The sequence below is a fragment of the Oryza glaberrima genome, chromosome 11 (assembly GCF_000147395.1).
Source record: "Oryza glaberrima chromosome 11, OglaRS2, whole genome shotgun sequence".
Classification (NCBI taxonomy): domain Eukaryota; kingdom Viridiplantae; phylum Streptophyta; class Magnoliopsida; order Poales; family Poaceae; genus Oryza; species Oryza glaberrima.
In genome coordinates, this window is record NC_068336.1 from 14,957,320 (window position 1) to 14,972,078 (window position 14,759).

At 38.5% G+C, this 14,759-nt stretch overlaps 2 protein-coding genes across 3 annotated transcripts; one reads left to right on the forward strand and one right to left on the reverse strand.

Annotated features, from left to right (window-relative positions):
• The first annotated feature begins 1,704 nt into the window (after positions 1-1,704).
• Positions 1,705-6,871, forward strand: LOC127753829 (FHA domain-containing protein FHA2-like). The gene is made up of 3 exons (XM_052279279.1): positions 1,705-2,433; positions 3,956-4,113; positions 6,436-6,871. The coding sequence occupies exons 1-3, from the start codon at positions 1,821-1,823 to the stop codon at positions 6,643-6,645; spliced, it is 981 nt and encodes a 326-aa protein (XP_052135239.1). The 5' UTR covers positions 1,705-1,820; the 3' UTR covers positions 6,646-6,871.
• Positions 6,872-10,988: 4,117 nt separating this feature from the next.
• LOC127753898 (uncharacterized) lies at positions 10,989-14,526 on the reverse strand. 2 transcript variants are annotated; one of them, XM_052279347.1, is made up of 3 exons: positions 14,339-14,526; positions 13,947-14,251; positions 10,989-13,520 (listed from the first exon to the last, which is right to left on the reverse strand). In XM_052279347.1, exons 1-2 carry the CDS (start codon positions 14,441-14,443, stop codon positions 13,982-13,984), a joined length of 375 nt encoding a protein of 124 aa, XP_052135307.1. In that variant the 5' UTR covers positions 14,444-14,526; the 3' UTR covers positions 10,989-13,520; positions 13,947-13,981. The 2 variants fall into 2 exon arrangements, with proteins under 2 accessions (XP_052135307.1, XP_052135306.1); XM_052279346.1 differs by lacking the exon at positions 10,989-13,520 and having other exon boundaries at positions 13,612-14,251.
• Positions 14,527-14,759: the final 233 nt, after the last annotated feature.

Genomic DNA, 14,759 nt, shown 5'->3' on the forward strand with positions numbered 1-14,759 from the left:
GAGACCTATGAGGATAAAAATTGAATCATACATTGCTCCTAATTAATAAGGTAAATACTCGTCAGGTTCCGGGTTTCAGGGCCCCATTGTCATCTCTAGGTTGGTCTATCCTGCTAACATGTGTGGGAGGGGAGGGCTAACACGTGTGGGGGGAGGGTGGGTGTGCATTGGGCATCTGAGCATCATGCACCAAAGGACTTGGGGTGGGTGCAGAGGCATGACATAGGTGCATTCATAAAGAGTTTGGATTGGATTGCGTGGAGATGAATCGAGGATGGACGATTGTTGTGAGACCGCGCATATGGTGCAGGACATTTGTTCACATCACAAACAAGTGATATTTTGAATACGTGCAGTTTGCAATGATATTTTTTTTATATTTCTAATTCAACTTTTAAAAATGGGAAGACTAGATTTGTCTTCAAAATAGTTTCAAAGTGTTATAATTTTTTAGGTTTTATACTAATATTACTAATTAATAATATCCAACAAGTATCTTGGTGACCATATAAATATATATATATATATATATATATATCTAGATATATATATATATATATATATATACACACACACACATGAGAAAAATATATGATGGTGGTTTGGCATATTTTTGCGCTTCCATGTGGCCATGTATATTCGAAAATTTCCCAAAATACAATTTAACAAGGCCGATGCAGCATTCTGAATTACGAATCTTGATGCAGCACATTATAATGTTTTGGTGAAAATTGAGCATCCTTTTAATTACACAGGTACAATGATGTCTCCAAATATCGCTGAGATATTTGTGAAAGACATGATGTTGGCTTGATACACATACCAATATATGCCAACAATGTGATTTGAAAAAAAACCACAAAATAAAAGTTATCACCAAGATAGACCGATACATGTAGCAAAAGTGTATAACTAGGCGTGACCCATACTATGTAGATATGGTATGTCTAGGTGGACCCAACCTGCTAACATGCATAGGAGCATAGGCCTATAGATGCCCCTTGAGCAACACGTATAAAAGGAGCCGAGCAAGAGTGCCCCGTGTTGCAAGAGTTGTGTATGAGGTGGGCATGGAGGCATGACAAAGGCATTGGATTGCGTGGAGATAAGATCATAAGACTATACAATTGGGCATTCGTTCAAGTAACAAACAAAAGATGCTTTTTAAATACTCACCACCTTTTCGATTATGAGAAGGCTAAATTTATTTTTCAAAAATAATCTTTGCTATGTAGTTTTAGAATTCTTTTCACCGATACTATATTAGTAATCCAACAAACTATCTCGCTGACCGTATAAATGTTTAAAATGACACATTGGAGAAAGTATATGACGATGATTTTGCATACTTATGTTCTTCCATTCATACCTTAAGAAACAACGGTATTTTTTTTGTAGTGTAATAAAATGTGGCCGTGTGTATTCAAAAATTTTCCAAAATGAAATTCTAAAAGGCACACTTTAATTTCCTTTAGGCTGCCATCCTAGTGTCTTTCATTTCAAGTTGACCCAGAGAAAATTTACTCGTTTTTTACGCGCACACTTTCTAAACTCTCCTAAATGATGTATTGTTTGCAAAAAGATTTTACTTTAAAAATTTATATTCTAATACCCAATTATTCATATTCTAATAATAATAATTTTTATCGTTTTACGTGTGATCGCAATCTTTTCACTTTCCCCCTCCCAAACTCCACCTTTACCCACACTCCAAACAGTTTTGCTAGTCCCACTCCAAAACCATATTGCCCTAGCGAAACAATCAAACGGTCCAAACCCATTGGGCCCCCACCAACCAACCCCCCTTCCCTCCGACCCCCATGGGCAACTCCCGCCGCCCCGCCGCCGCGGCCGCGCCGTCGCCGTCGCCGCCGGCGTCGGACCTGGAGGTGGGGTTCGCCAAGCTTCAGGGGGAGGACTTCGAGTACTACATGCAGACCTACTCCATCGTCCTCGGCCGCCACAGCCGCAGGAGGAACCTGCCCGGCGTCGGCGGCGGCGGAGGCGGAGGCGGAGGCGATGCCGCGGACGACGTGGACGTCGACCTCGGGATCCTCGGCGGCGGGATGAACGTGTCGCGCCGCCACGCCCGCATCTTCTACGACTTCCCGCGCCGCCGCTTCGCGCTCGAGGTGCTCGGCAAGAACGGGTGCCTCGTCGAGGGCGTCCTCCACGAGCCCGGCGGCGAGCCCGTCAAGCTCGACTCCCAGGACCTCCTCCAGATGGGGGACGCCCAGTTCTACTTCCTCCTCCCCACCCGCTCCGTCTTCGCCACCGACGCCGCGCGCCGCGCCTCCGCCTCCGCCGCCGCCCCCGCCCCGCGCGTTGTCCCGCCGCCTCCCTCCGACGACGACGACGAGGATGATGGGGAGGAAGAACGCGAAGAGGCGGTGGCGAAGCGGCCGAGGAACGGAGACGCTGGGGTTCTCGCTGGTCGGTATCATAATCTCGCTATTCTTCATTTCTATCGGATTATTGTTACAGAAATCCTCTTTTTTATTATTTATTGCTGTTGGATTGTGCGACCTAACATATCTTATCAAATACCAGCAAAATTGTTTACATATCTTATCCTCATAGGCTTACTTGCAAGCGTCAATTCTAGTATAAATAAGATAGAAATACATTTGGGGATACAGGGGAGCTGCTTGAGTGTTACTGTGGCAATTCGGTGGTTTCTGGGTGGAACTTTGCTTCCTGTTTGATTTGATTGGATCATACGAATGACTGCTTCTGGTTTCAGGTGAAAAATGAAAAAGGTTAATGGACACGGTTTTGAATGTGTGGTGATGCAAAACAAGAAATCAGGGTGGTCGTTCTGTTTTTGCTAATAATCTAATTTGCTTTTTTTTCTTTGCCCGCAAATTCAGTTTGCTGTGGGCATTATGTTTCTTTTATGGTCTTTGTAAGAACCTATTTGCTTGCGTGCTGCATATTGAGTTTGCAGTTTCTGATGCTGTGCCTTGTGTTGCTAATGAGTTCTTTATGTCTTATCAACATTTAGGACTTACAAGACGTGAGCGGTGAAAATTAGCGACTTATGCAAGTGATTTGTTCACTAAACTGCAGTTTACATGTCATTAGAAATTTATAATATGTATGTTGAGCAATCTAAGTTTGTTGGACTGTCTTTTGCTTCCTTTATGGATACATAAAAGTGATATGCAATATGAAAGTTGCAGGGGATATTTGGATTATTCATGCAAATTTTGGTTACTTCGTTATGATAATTTGCATATGAGATCATTTGTCAATTTTTCCTCTTACCATTTCTTTACAATATTGGCATGTGTAGCTTGACTAGCATGTCTATCTATAAGCTATTTCCATCATGTTGCTTTTGTCACTTCATTTTTCTTTGAATTACGCAGCAATCCTCTCATCAGAAATCTTACATTGATTCATTCTTTCCTATTTTTTGAATAGCCCATTGTGTTGATTTTGCGACATTTATCTGTTAAAGTTTCCAGGAAAATTTGGTTCTATCTTATATTGATTTGTAAGTTATGTTCTTACCTGAGCAATGCAAACTCTATGAAATCTGATCTTAGTAATTACTGTGACAACCTTTAGACGTTCCTGTGCCTGTTAATTTTTATCCTAGGTTTTTGAATGCAATCTACTAAAGGAACCACATACAGTTTTCTATATTTTTGGTTTTGAAATAATCTCAACATTGCTATTTCCTTTAGTTTTAGTAGATTTGTGAAGGAATAGTTCACAGGCTTAGTGTATCAGTCTTCTGAAAGGGTGGCAATTCATCTAACTAATGCATTTGGATAGGAGTGTTTGAATAGTAGCTAATGTTACCAATTTGGCATCGATAAAAGTTCTATCATCATTATACATAGTACTACAGGACATATGCTGATATCCTTTATATATAAGTTCATATTACCCTCAAATTACTTTGAGCATGTTGAAAACAATTCATCTATTTGGGTATTTTGTACAGGAAGGAAGTCTGAGAAGGGATCAAAAGGTTACAGACAATCAGATGACCTACAACTCTTGCAGTTGGAAGAGAAAGATGTTATCTCATCAACAGCTACTGTCTTATCTGATCTCTGTGGACCTCAGGAATGGGCACCTATGGACAGGCTTCATGAAGTGGTAACTTTCTCAATCTTTTCTTCATTCCTCTTGACGAAATGATCACATGTCTAAACATAACATTTGGGTTTTTTTTTCTGTTTGTTACTTAACACTGCATGAATTGATAACAACATGCCTGCTCCTGCATTTTGTTTATTCGACTCATTTATGAAAATGATAATACATTTTTCTAGCATCCTTGCAAGGTAATAAACTGAACTTACAAGATAAAAATATGATCATTCTGTTTTTAACATTCTATCAGAGCTAAACAAACGGTGGAAACTGGTGCTTTTTCAGAAGAATAAATATTTGTAAAATTTGTGCTCTGCTGCTATCCTTTCATCCTTTATCCAGGAAGGCCCTGTGCTATAGCCTATGGCATCACCTTACTTGTCCGCTGTCCATATTAGCTTATTTATGTTCTACTGGTGGCAAGTTTTGAAAGGGATAAGTCCTTATTAGCCCCCTTATCTGTCACGTTTGTCTAAAGAGCAACCCTAACTCCAACATTGGGTATTAGCGAGAGAAAAGAAAGAGGGAACGGAAAGAGGTGGAGGAAGAAGATGAAGAAGGTTGTCAATGACATGTGGGCCCTACTGTTTGTTTTAGACTTATTGGCTGACACTGACAGTAATGTCACGTTAGTGTCATGTAGGCAAAAATCCACTCTGGTGACTGAGTGTAAAGTAAACAGTTTATGGAATTATCTTTCTTTTGACCTTAATTGAGGCTGCCTAAATGTTCAGTGATAGTCTTTCTGACCTGAATTGAGGCTGCCGCAGTCAATGTAAATTGCAGCCAACAGTGAAGGAAAAATACTTCTCGGGCTATGCTACTCTGCTAAGCCTGGTTTTCAGAATATGGCACTTTCATATTTTTTTACACATGAATCCGGGACCACATGTCTGTAAGGCACTAAGGCATAGGGCAACATATCCTGAAACTTGAATTGTGTTACATATATCCTGTAATTTCACAGTCAAACAAGTATGAATCAATTGAGTTGTCTGCACCCTATCATAATGCAACTGATGTTTCAAATTTTGGGACACAAATTTGGCCATTTTGTTTGTATATAATTCTCCCTCAGTTCACAATATTGGTCAAATTATCCTACTTAGAGATTTATTTGTTTGTTGCACTACACGATTGCCTTGACTAACATAGCATCAAAATATCGTATGGACTAGGGATGGGCATAAAATCAGTGAAAACCGAAGGCCGCACCGAACCAAACCGAACTATCGGTTTTTTTGGTAGTCGGTTCCTCCTTCGGTTTATTTCTCCCGTAGATCGGTCTTCGGCTTTTCCATCGGTTTCTCATCTCTAACAACCGACGAATCCGTACAAACCGATCAATCTCTATGATTCTGTTCCCCTACGTGAAAACCACATTGTCCAGGCCTTTGACCAATGGAAAAGTCCATTAATACCATCCAGCTCTCATTAACCCCTACAGCCCATAGCCTATCCAGCCCATCTTACTACCACCGTGGCCCAATATGTTTCTACGCTGCTTGCAGGACTTCAGCCTGCGGCATGGCAGAACAGGTACGTACTTTTTTCGGCTTACTCAGTAAACCAACGAACTAAATCGAATAAGTTCGATTTATTCGGCGTGGTTTATTGTTTTTGTTACAAGCTCTTCGGCTTGCTTTTGTCGAGAACCGAATTTCTAAAAAACCGAAGAAACCGAACCGTAACATCCGAGGAAACCGAACACCCACCCCTCGTATGGAGTATTACTTCACAATTCTTATTTTTATTCCGGCAATCCATAAGAATGAATTTTGTAAAGATCGTGCTACCCGCCACATGATGTAGCTTCTTAGTAGTAGTGACCAGATTCAATTGATACTCATCTAGAATCATCCCTTAAAATGGTGGGTTACCAACAATTCTTCTGATCGCAAATTACCAGTGTAAAATCATTTCTCACTGCCTTCTTAATGACATGGCTGCATAAATTGTAGAAATGTGTTCCAATTGGTATTTTCGGTTTCAGCTGGTTGAACAGTGCAGGCTTTTAGTTTTTGTTTTCATCTGATGATTATAGCATAAACAATCATTTTGAAAGAAATTGGGCTCTGCTAGAAACTGTATACTTGGTAGTTCAAGTTCTTTGGTTCTTAACCAGTACTCTCTTGGTTTTTAGTTCTTTGGTTGAATTTTGTTTCAGGGATAGTTTGTGTTCGTCTTGCACCTGTGCTAATGAGTTTGTCATAATGCAATTTCCTGCAATATGAACATCGTGATTATGTTGTACAAACTTGTTAGATTGTTCATATATGCTTTGTCCATTTTGTTCCATCCTGACGATCATACTCCTTTTTTCAGATGTTTGAGAAATATGGCGACTTGTGGCACCACAGCAGGGTGCGCAAATATTTGACATCAGAAGACTGGCCCAAGAGCGAAACTGATGGTAGACCGTGGCACGGGCTCTCTCTGCTGCTAAGGAAGTACCCTGAGCATTTTGTGATAAACATAAGAATGTCAGGGGGGCGGAGCATTGAGTTTGTCTCTCTGGTTTCGCTGCAACGCTGACTAGTTCATAGTGAGTCACATCCTGTGTGGGACAAGCTTTGGAGCGTATGTTGCGCTGCTCTTGTAAACAGCAAAACTGAAGTTAGCAACAGGGTAGGAAAGAATCCTACAAAGGTTTTGTTTTTGTTTTCTCGGCGGTTAAATTGGTAGATACATAGAGTGTAGGGCAATTTTACCTGTGCATTATCAGAGTGCGAAAGTTTACCTTTCATTTCTCTCTTTTGTTGTTGTTGTTGTCTTGGTGTTTAATCGCTCGGTGCCTGGTACATGCTGAGCTGAGATGGAGGGTGTTTTCCTGTTCCAGTTGGTCTCTGAGGGTCAGATCGCAGTGTTGCATGTGAAGTGTTCAGCAAATGGGGCCTAATTTGGCACCATTCACCCTTGCTCTGCTAACCATGCGCTACAATCTTTTTTATTGTTTTTGGAATTCAATTGTAGCAGTAGCATGACGGCTAGATTGAGACATAGGAAGTGGATGTCAAAATAATCACCTAATGTCTGCACACTGATTCAGGATAAGTAAAAGTTCCAGCTTCTCAACAACAAGAAGAAAAAAAAGATTTCACATGCCTGATTTTTTTTTATTTTGTAGTCACATAAATTCCACTACAGTAAGATATTTTTTGCAGTGTTATGTAGTCTGCTATTTCAATTAATTTTACTGCAATCTTGTTTTTGTATATGTATTTGAATTTTGTAATCTTTATCAATTGAAGATTTATTTTAAGCATAGGTTTGTTGTTTGACCTTTTATCTAATAGAAAAGGAATTTTAATTAGGGAACGGGGGAGTGATGAAAGTGGCTAGATTGGCATCCAAGTTACAATTTCTTTTAGTCACATAAATTCCACTTTACTAATCTAAAGCTATCTTCGGAAGGTGAGATTAGGAACTCACCTTCCGCACACGCAAAACGGAGCTACGTATTTTCTTATAATCAATTAATTATTCCTTACACTTCTATTCCGGTTAGAATCTCGTGTTTTTCCTATTTCTTCGTTTTTTCATTCCTATGATTAAAAGACCATAAAGGTGCAACTTTATGTAGTCTGCAATTTTAGTTAATTTTACTGCAATTTTGTTTATGTATATGTATTTATTTTTTTATAAATCTTTGTCAGTTAGAGATATATTTTAAGTATAGGTTTGTTGTTTCAACTTTTCGTAATAAAGAAGGAATTTTAATTAGGGTTAGGAGCGGGAAGGCACGACAACCGCCATGCCAAATCCTCCGGGTGGATGAGACCATCCAATTTTTCTTAACATCACTACGCAGGCCAGACTGCGAGTCTAACCAAAATTATTCCAACAAAATATCGTACAGACGCGGGCTTAATTATTGGCACCAGGATTACTCAATCAGTGGAGTCACAGAACACCAAACGTTGGTACGATATTTTCAGAATGATGCTAGACCAAACAATATGTTGGTCATTAATTATGTACGTTTATCAATTTTTCATTGAATTACTGGAACAAGAAGAGAAGTTTAGCAATCTTTAATTATTTATTTAATTGTATTTAATTGTTTTTTTACTTATGCTGTCTTTATATAAAAATCACTTTTTTTCTATATTTACATGGTTACTGTTTTTAGTAGCAAAATTATATTTTCTACCATTAACATTCCGGAGTTGCATTTTATTTATTTATTATGCACCAAAATAGGGAGTCTTTTCGAATCCCAAATTTCTATTTCCTATTAGTTTTAATCCAAAATTATACATTATATGTTGTACATAAATAGTGTCCTTTCAAAATTAATTTTGTTTCTAAATTAATACGGAATGTTTTTAAATATAAATATCAATTTTAATATGAATGGCTATATTTATTCAGGAATTTCTCTTTCTATCTGTTCTTTCACTAATTTTAGAGCATTGAGCATACTTAAGGCAATTTTAAATTCGCCTTAAAGTCATCAACATAACAAAGTAAAGAGTCACAAATAACAATTGCACAACTAGCAGGAATATATCTAACCGCAAAACATGTAAAAAAATGGTAAATTTTATAGGGAAAATTTTCTGGAATACTTTTGACTAGTGAGCATTGAAGGGGGCAATACTGCTACTACTAGTGGCTAAGCAAATGCAAAATCAGTTGGAAGAGGCACTGGCACTAGGCCATGCTTAAATGAGCAGCCAGCTTTCACATTGGTCCCTTGATTATTGGTGCCAACAACATTAATTGGTGGTTTTCAATGCACACCCATCTACAACCTCCAACTACCTTCCCAAGTTCTGGTTGGCTGGATAATGACCAGCAAAATTTAGTAATTTACATAGGCAAGTTTTTAGTAAGAATGATTCACATGGTAACAGTACTCCTGCTAACTGTACTAGGTGTTACAGGTGTTTTGGTGGTTTGGGCTGTTTAATTAGCGTAGCTTTAGGGAGTGGGATGATCTTGAGGTACTTGTAGTACATTGTTTTTTTTTTAGTAAACCATTTTTTTCGATGTTTTATCTCTCTTTATCAATGAAACGAGACATGACTTATGTCTTTCTTCTAAAAATTCCAACAGGGAGAAGCATAAGAAATGGCCTTTTGACGTCTCATAGGATTTTTTTTTCTTTTTTTACATTGAATGTATCTAACTGATTAGACCGAGAAGCGAGGTTCAAGTTCAAGTTTGGTTTCCTCCAAACTCTGGGCATGTTTAGATCCCCTGACAAAATTTTACACCCTGTCACATCGAATGTTTGGACATATATATGGAGTATTAAATATAAACGAAAAAAATAACTAATTACACAGATTGCGTGTAAATTGCGAGACGGATCTTTTAAGCCTAATTGCACCATGATTTGACAATGTGGTGCTTAAGTAAACATTTGCTAATGATAGATTAATTAGGCTTAATAAATTCGTCTCGCGGTTTACAGGCGGATTCTATAATTTGTTTTGTTATTAGACTATGTTTAATACTTTAAATGTATGTCCGTATATCCGATGTGACACGCCAAAACTTTACACCCATGGATCTAAACACTGCCTAAGTTTAAAAAGAAAATAAATAGAATCTCTAGTAATTTTTCATATGGATTAGTCATCTTATCATATGGATCTTGTTAATTCATACTAGTATGGAGTAGTCATCTTATCTAAATTAAATAGAATCTCTAGTAATTTTACACCCATGGATCTTGTTAATTCATATGGAGTAGTCATCTTATCTAAATTAAATAGAATCTTAGTAATTTTTCTATGAATTTAAAATCCTCTGAAGTGTATAAGTAAACAAATATTGTTCAACATACTCAACATACACAAAAAACAACTATTCCAGAAAAAGGGGCAATTTTTGCTAGAGTACACCCAAAATATGTGCAATTTGTTGATAGACGTCGAAAAAATATGTCACGGCTGAAGCACATCCTAAAAAACTGGTAATCTGCTAGAGAACACTTTCGGTTTAATTAGATTGATAAATTCTTAAGAAAGAAGAGAATGCCCCTAAGATCACATGTTTCAAACATGATGTTCGAGTAAAATTTTAGAAAGCATGCAACTCTAATTTTGCCGTCACCCCAAGTATATTACTAGTATAAATTATATTCCATCTTCGCTCCAGTTTCAGCCCAAAGGCTTTTGACCCTATGGGCATTCTTGTCTTTTTGAAAAATTTCTCTCTAATTGAGCCAAAAGTGTCATTTGGAAAGTTATCAGTTTTTTATAGTCTCTCAACAATGACACGTTTTTACGATATCTACCAGTAAATTACATAATTTTTTATTGTCCTATAGCAAAATTTGCCAAAAAAAAAATCAAGAAACAACTAAAACTATGAAACACAATGAGTAATTCTTTTCCTTTATTTTTCTATATAGCTTAGTGGTATCTCACTTCTCTTTTTATTTTAAGGATCACTTGGAAGTATGACAATATAGGTGAAATTTTGACTCTTATTATTATTATCACTTCTTTTGATGTGATTATTCGTATTGTTATTATTGCATCTTGCATGCGAATGTCTTCAGGAAAGTTTCAAAGTTTGATGGGGACTCTACGCTAACGAGTTCCAAAGTTTGATGGGGACTCTACGCTAACGAGCACGAATACATACTAGGGCCGAGTTTAGTTTCAAACTTTTTTTTTTTGAAACTTCCAACTTTTCCATCACATCAAAACTTTCCTACACACACAAACTTCCAACTTTTTCGTCACATCGTTTCAATTTCAACCGAACTTCCAATTTTGGCGTGAACTAAACACAACCTACCTCTGTTTCGCGCGTGCGCGCGGGGGGGGGGGGGGGGGGGGGGTTAGTTTTTTCTGAGCGCATTGCTTCACAAAACCCCATATTTCAAACGATGTATTTTGACTGGTGACATATAACCTCATATATTATGATCCTAAAGTACCGCTATGCATGTTGAGTATAGATTTACTTCAAATTTTAAAACGCAGAGTGTATATGAATTTTTAAATTATTGAGTTCTTGACTAACGTTAACCATTTAACTTTTTACTACTTTTAAAAATATTGTTTTAGATATGCTCAAATTACTCGAGATTTGAATAAATGGGGGGTTTTATAAAATGTTTAGGCCACAACAATTATAGTTATATGCCACAAGTAAAAATGTGGGATTTTCTAAAAATTACTCTATTTGTTTACATGGATAAATACATATTAGCTCGGTTTGGTTCTTTGGCACAACATTATCATAAAATCCAAAACTAATTTTGAATTTTAGTTCTAAAGAATAATTTCAGGTATATTTTTAGTTGTCTTCTTATCAATCATTAAAAGAGAGATGGACAACGAAAGTGGCAAATGAACCTCCTAAAATCCATCCAAAATGGAACTCATAAAATTTAGAATCAGTTGCAAACACTATCAGGCACCCACTAGATAGTAGAAACACACAACCATCAAAGGGTAAATACAACACTCGTGCCTGCCCTTTGGTCATGTGACAATATCTTCCTCACCAAGGACAAATTGTCTCCCATGAGGAGTCATATAGCTGTAAGAACCATGTGGCATGGGAGACTTGAATCTCTAGCTGCACCAAGGACAAAAGTTGGGTTTGAATTGTACTCGGCATTATTGACTGTTTGAGGTGCTAAAAAAAAACTCATTCATATATACATATGGAAATATGATGTTTTTTTTGCGGAATACGCACATAACTCCCGTGAAATTACCGTGTTCTGAATATCGCAAGAGTGACAAATGGTTGAGGGTTAAAGGGTTTTACACGACAATAAGATAGGGTGGGACAGGCCTGGAGCTCCAGCTAGACTCAGATCAGATGTGGTTGTGCAGGAGCTCATGTGCATTGCCTGATGACCACAAGAGCACAAATCAATGGTCGAGGTCTCAATTTAATACCGAACTAATTTTTTTGGTCCATGATGCCGCCCAGTACTGTTGCAGTGTCCTGAAGAAGCTGGCTTAGAAATGACATCACAACGTGAAAAAACCATATCCTGTAGGGCACGCTCTTTTTGGACCATCTATCCGACCCGACGCTCAATCTGATAATTTTGCTGGTATTTTGTTTCTCTCTCAGTGATTTGCACTCTGTTCACCCCCTGAGGTTATTTTCCTATAATTAGTTGGAGTTTTCGATTTTTTCAGCAAATTCGAGCATTGGAAATGGCTCTAAACTGCAACAGAAACTTATGATGTCGATGACCAAATCACCATGCTCATTTTTGTTTATTCACCGAATTATTGGTGCGGATTATTTAGTACATGCTTTGAAAAATATGATTTTTGAAAGAAAAATAATTTCTACTGCATTGCTTAAACCACTTGTGGCAAGCTATTTATCAGATTTATAACATATAATAATTAATCCATCAACATTAATTTATCTGCGAATAATCTAAATAGAAAATCTGCAGAAGGCAACTATGGGTGGTTTAGGAGCCAAATGAAGTGTGGACAAGTCCTACCCTAATATACTTATTTTCCTTTCTATGTCTCAATGACATTGCCATAGTGGCATGGACTGTCAACAAAGACAGCAAACAATATAAAAAACATACTAAAATGGACAGCCACTAACCACAACATTTACTTTCATTGAAGACGGTAGTTAATAGTTATTGTGTAGTACTGCACAGGAGAATTAAAGAAGGAATGCATCCCTCAGGACAGCTGATTAAAAAATTTGATAGAAAAGGCAAAAATTAGCTGATGTGCAATATCAAAGTGTAAAGTGCAAACCTTCAAAATCAGATAGGAGGACATATGCTAAGGCAGAGCTTGAAATGTAGTATTCAAAAGGAATTTCAGCTGGATTGAAAACGAGTCAAGCCAGATGCCAATATCATCTAATACGAACTGGCCCTTAATTACTTCAGTACATCTGCTTGTCCTAGTCTTATACTTTATAATAGGAACTACTTAGACTAAAACTTACTCAAATGCATCAATCTAAAAAGTTTCCTACACAAAAAACATACTTCTACAAGAACTGATCAGAGCTAACTTTAGTTTTTTTTTTTTGAAACCTTGCACACAAATTCATCAGATTCTTCTCCAACAGTCAGAGTCAGAATAATATTCAGTTAATTGTGCTAATAGAATCAGGTGGACATCGCATCAACAAGGCATTAGAACTGCAAACCAAAAACTGTGCAACAGAATGAATGCTAGATTGCATCAATTAAAAGCATAACAAGAAAGGAAACAGAACTTGACATTGTAGATGATATTATGATTGATAAGAGTCGTGCTGCATGTACCCTGTATCTATCGCTGCCGCATTCCACGCATCACCACATATTAAACATCAGTTGTACACATGCTAGATTCAATCACAACAAAACCAAATCAGGAAAACAATTTTTTTCTCTGGTACTGAACAGAAATCCACCAAGTCACCCATTGTCACTGAGAAGAACCATACTAGCTCTGCAATATGAATTTGAAGACAGTAAACTAAAGCGGTATATATTACACGACCACTAGGAAGAATATGCGTAACAATACAGAACAAATTCAATTTTGTTTCAAATATACCAAGATACTAATTAATTATATCCACAATTCAATAGGCACCACATTAACCAGTCACCCCCCAAAATGGGGAAAAAAAAACTAACCAAAAAACATCCATCCATCCATCCATCACAAAGCTACTCATAGCTACCAATATTTCCACTCACTACAACTACTAACTATATGATCCAAGTGTTCTTCCAATCCCAAACAAATTTCTTCTTAGCATTTCTCGATTTGGCACCAACCAAAGAAAAATCAAAAAGAGAAAAAAAACAAAGAGATTAAAAGCAGCATTAAGCATTACTGTTTTTTTTTCTTTTACTTGGGGTTTCTTGCCTGATTTTCTTGGCTGATGTGATGTGCTGCATCTGCTAGAGATGGCAGTTGAGGCAGTTGCAGGTTCGCGGGGTGAAGGAGCAGACGCCGAAGGGGCGGTTGGGGATGTTGCAGTTGATGGCGTAGCAGCAGGGCGCCGGGATGCACACCCCGTGCGGGCCCCCGCAGCAGGTGCACACCGCGCATATCTGGAACCTCCCCACCAGCCTCCGCCGCCGCGGCACCATCCCGGCGGCGCCGCCCTCCACGTACGTCTTCCTCAGCCTCGGCCTCCACCCCTCCCCCGCCGCCGCCGTCGCATTTCCCTACGAAACCGAACACGAACACGGTCAGTACAGTTCTTGGTTTCTTGAAATGCAAAGAGACAGAGAGAGTGGAGATGGGAGTGGTACTTGGGGTTGGTGTTGGGCGAGAGCTTGCGCCGCGAGGAAGGTGGCGGCGACGGCGGCGAGGAGGGAGACGAGGAGGAGGAGTGGAGGTGAGGAGGAGGATGCCATCCTGTGGTGGCTGGGTGGCAGAGGGAGCCAGAGGAGAGGAGGGGGGGTTTTGTGGGACTCCCACAGTGGGAGTGTGCTGAAGAGAAGAGAGGGTGCAATTATGTTGTACAGGAGGATTATTTATGGGAGGGTATGAACAATCTAATATTGCATTTTCTTTTTTAGAGGTTTAGAAATGTAAAATCTGTTTATTGTGCGGATTGAAGCTTGAGCTGCAATCAATCATTCAATTGTGTGGATATTCTAGGGTTTTTTTTTCTGTTGTGGCATTGATTGGGATCCAAAAGGTTGGTGCTGGGGTTGTGAGATCTTGCGA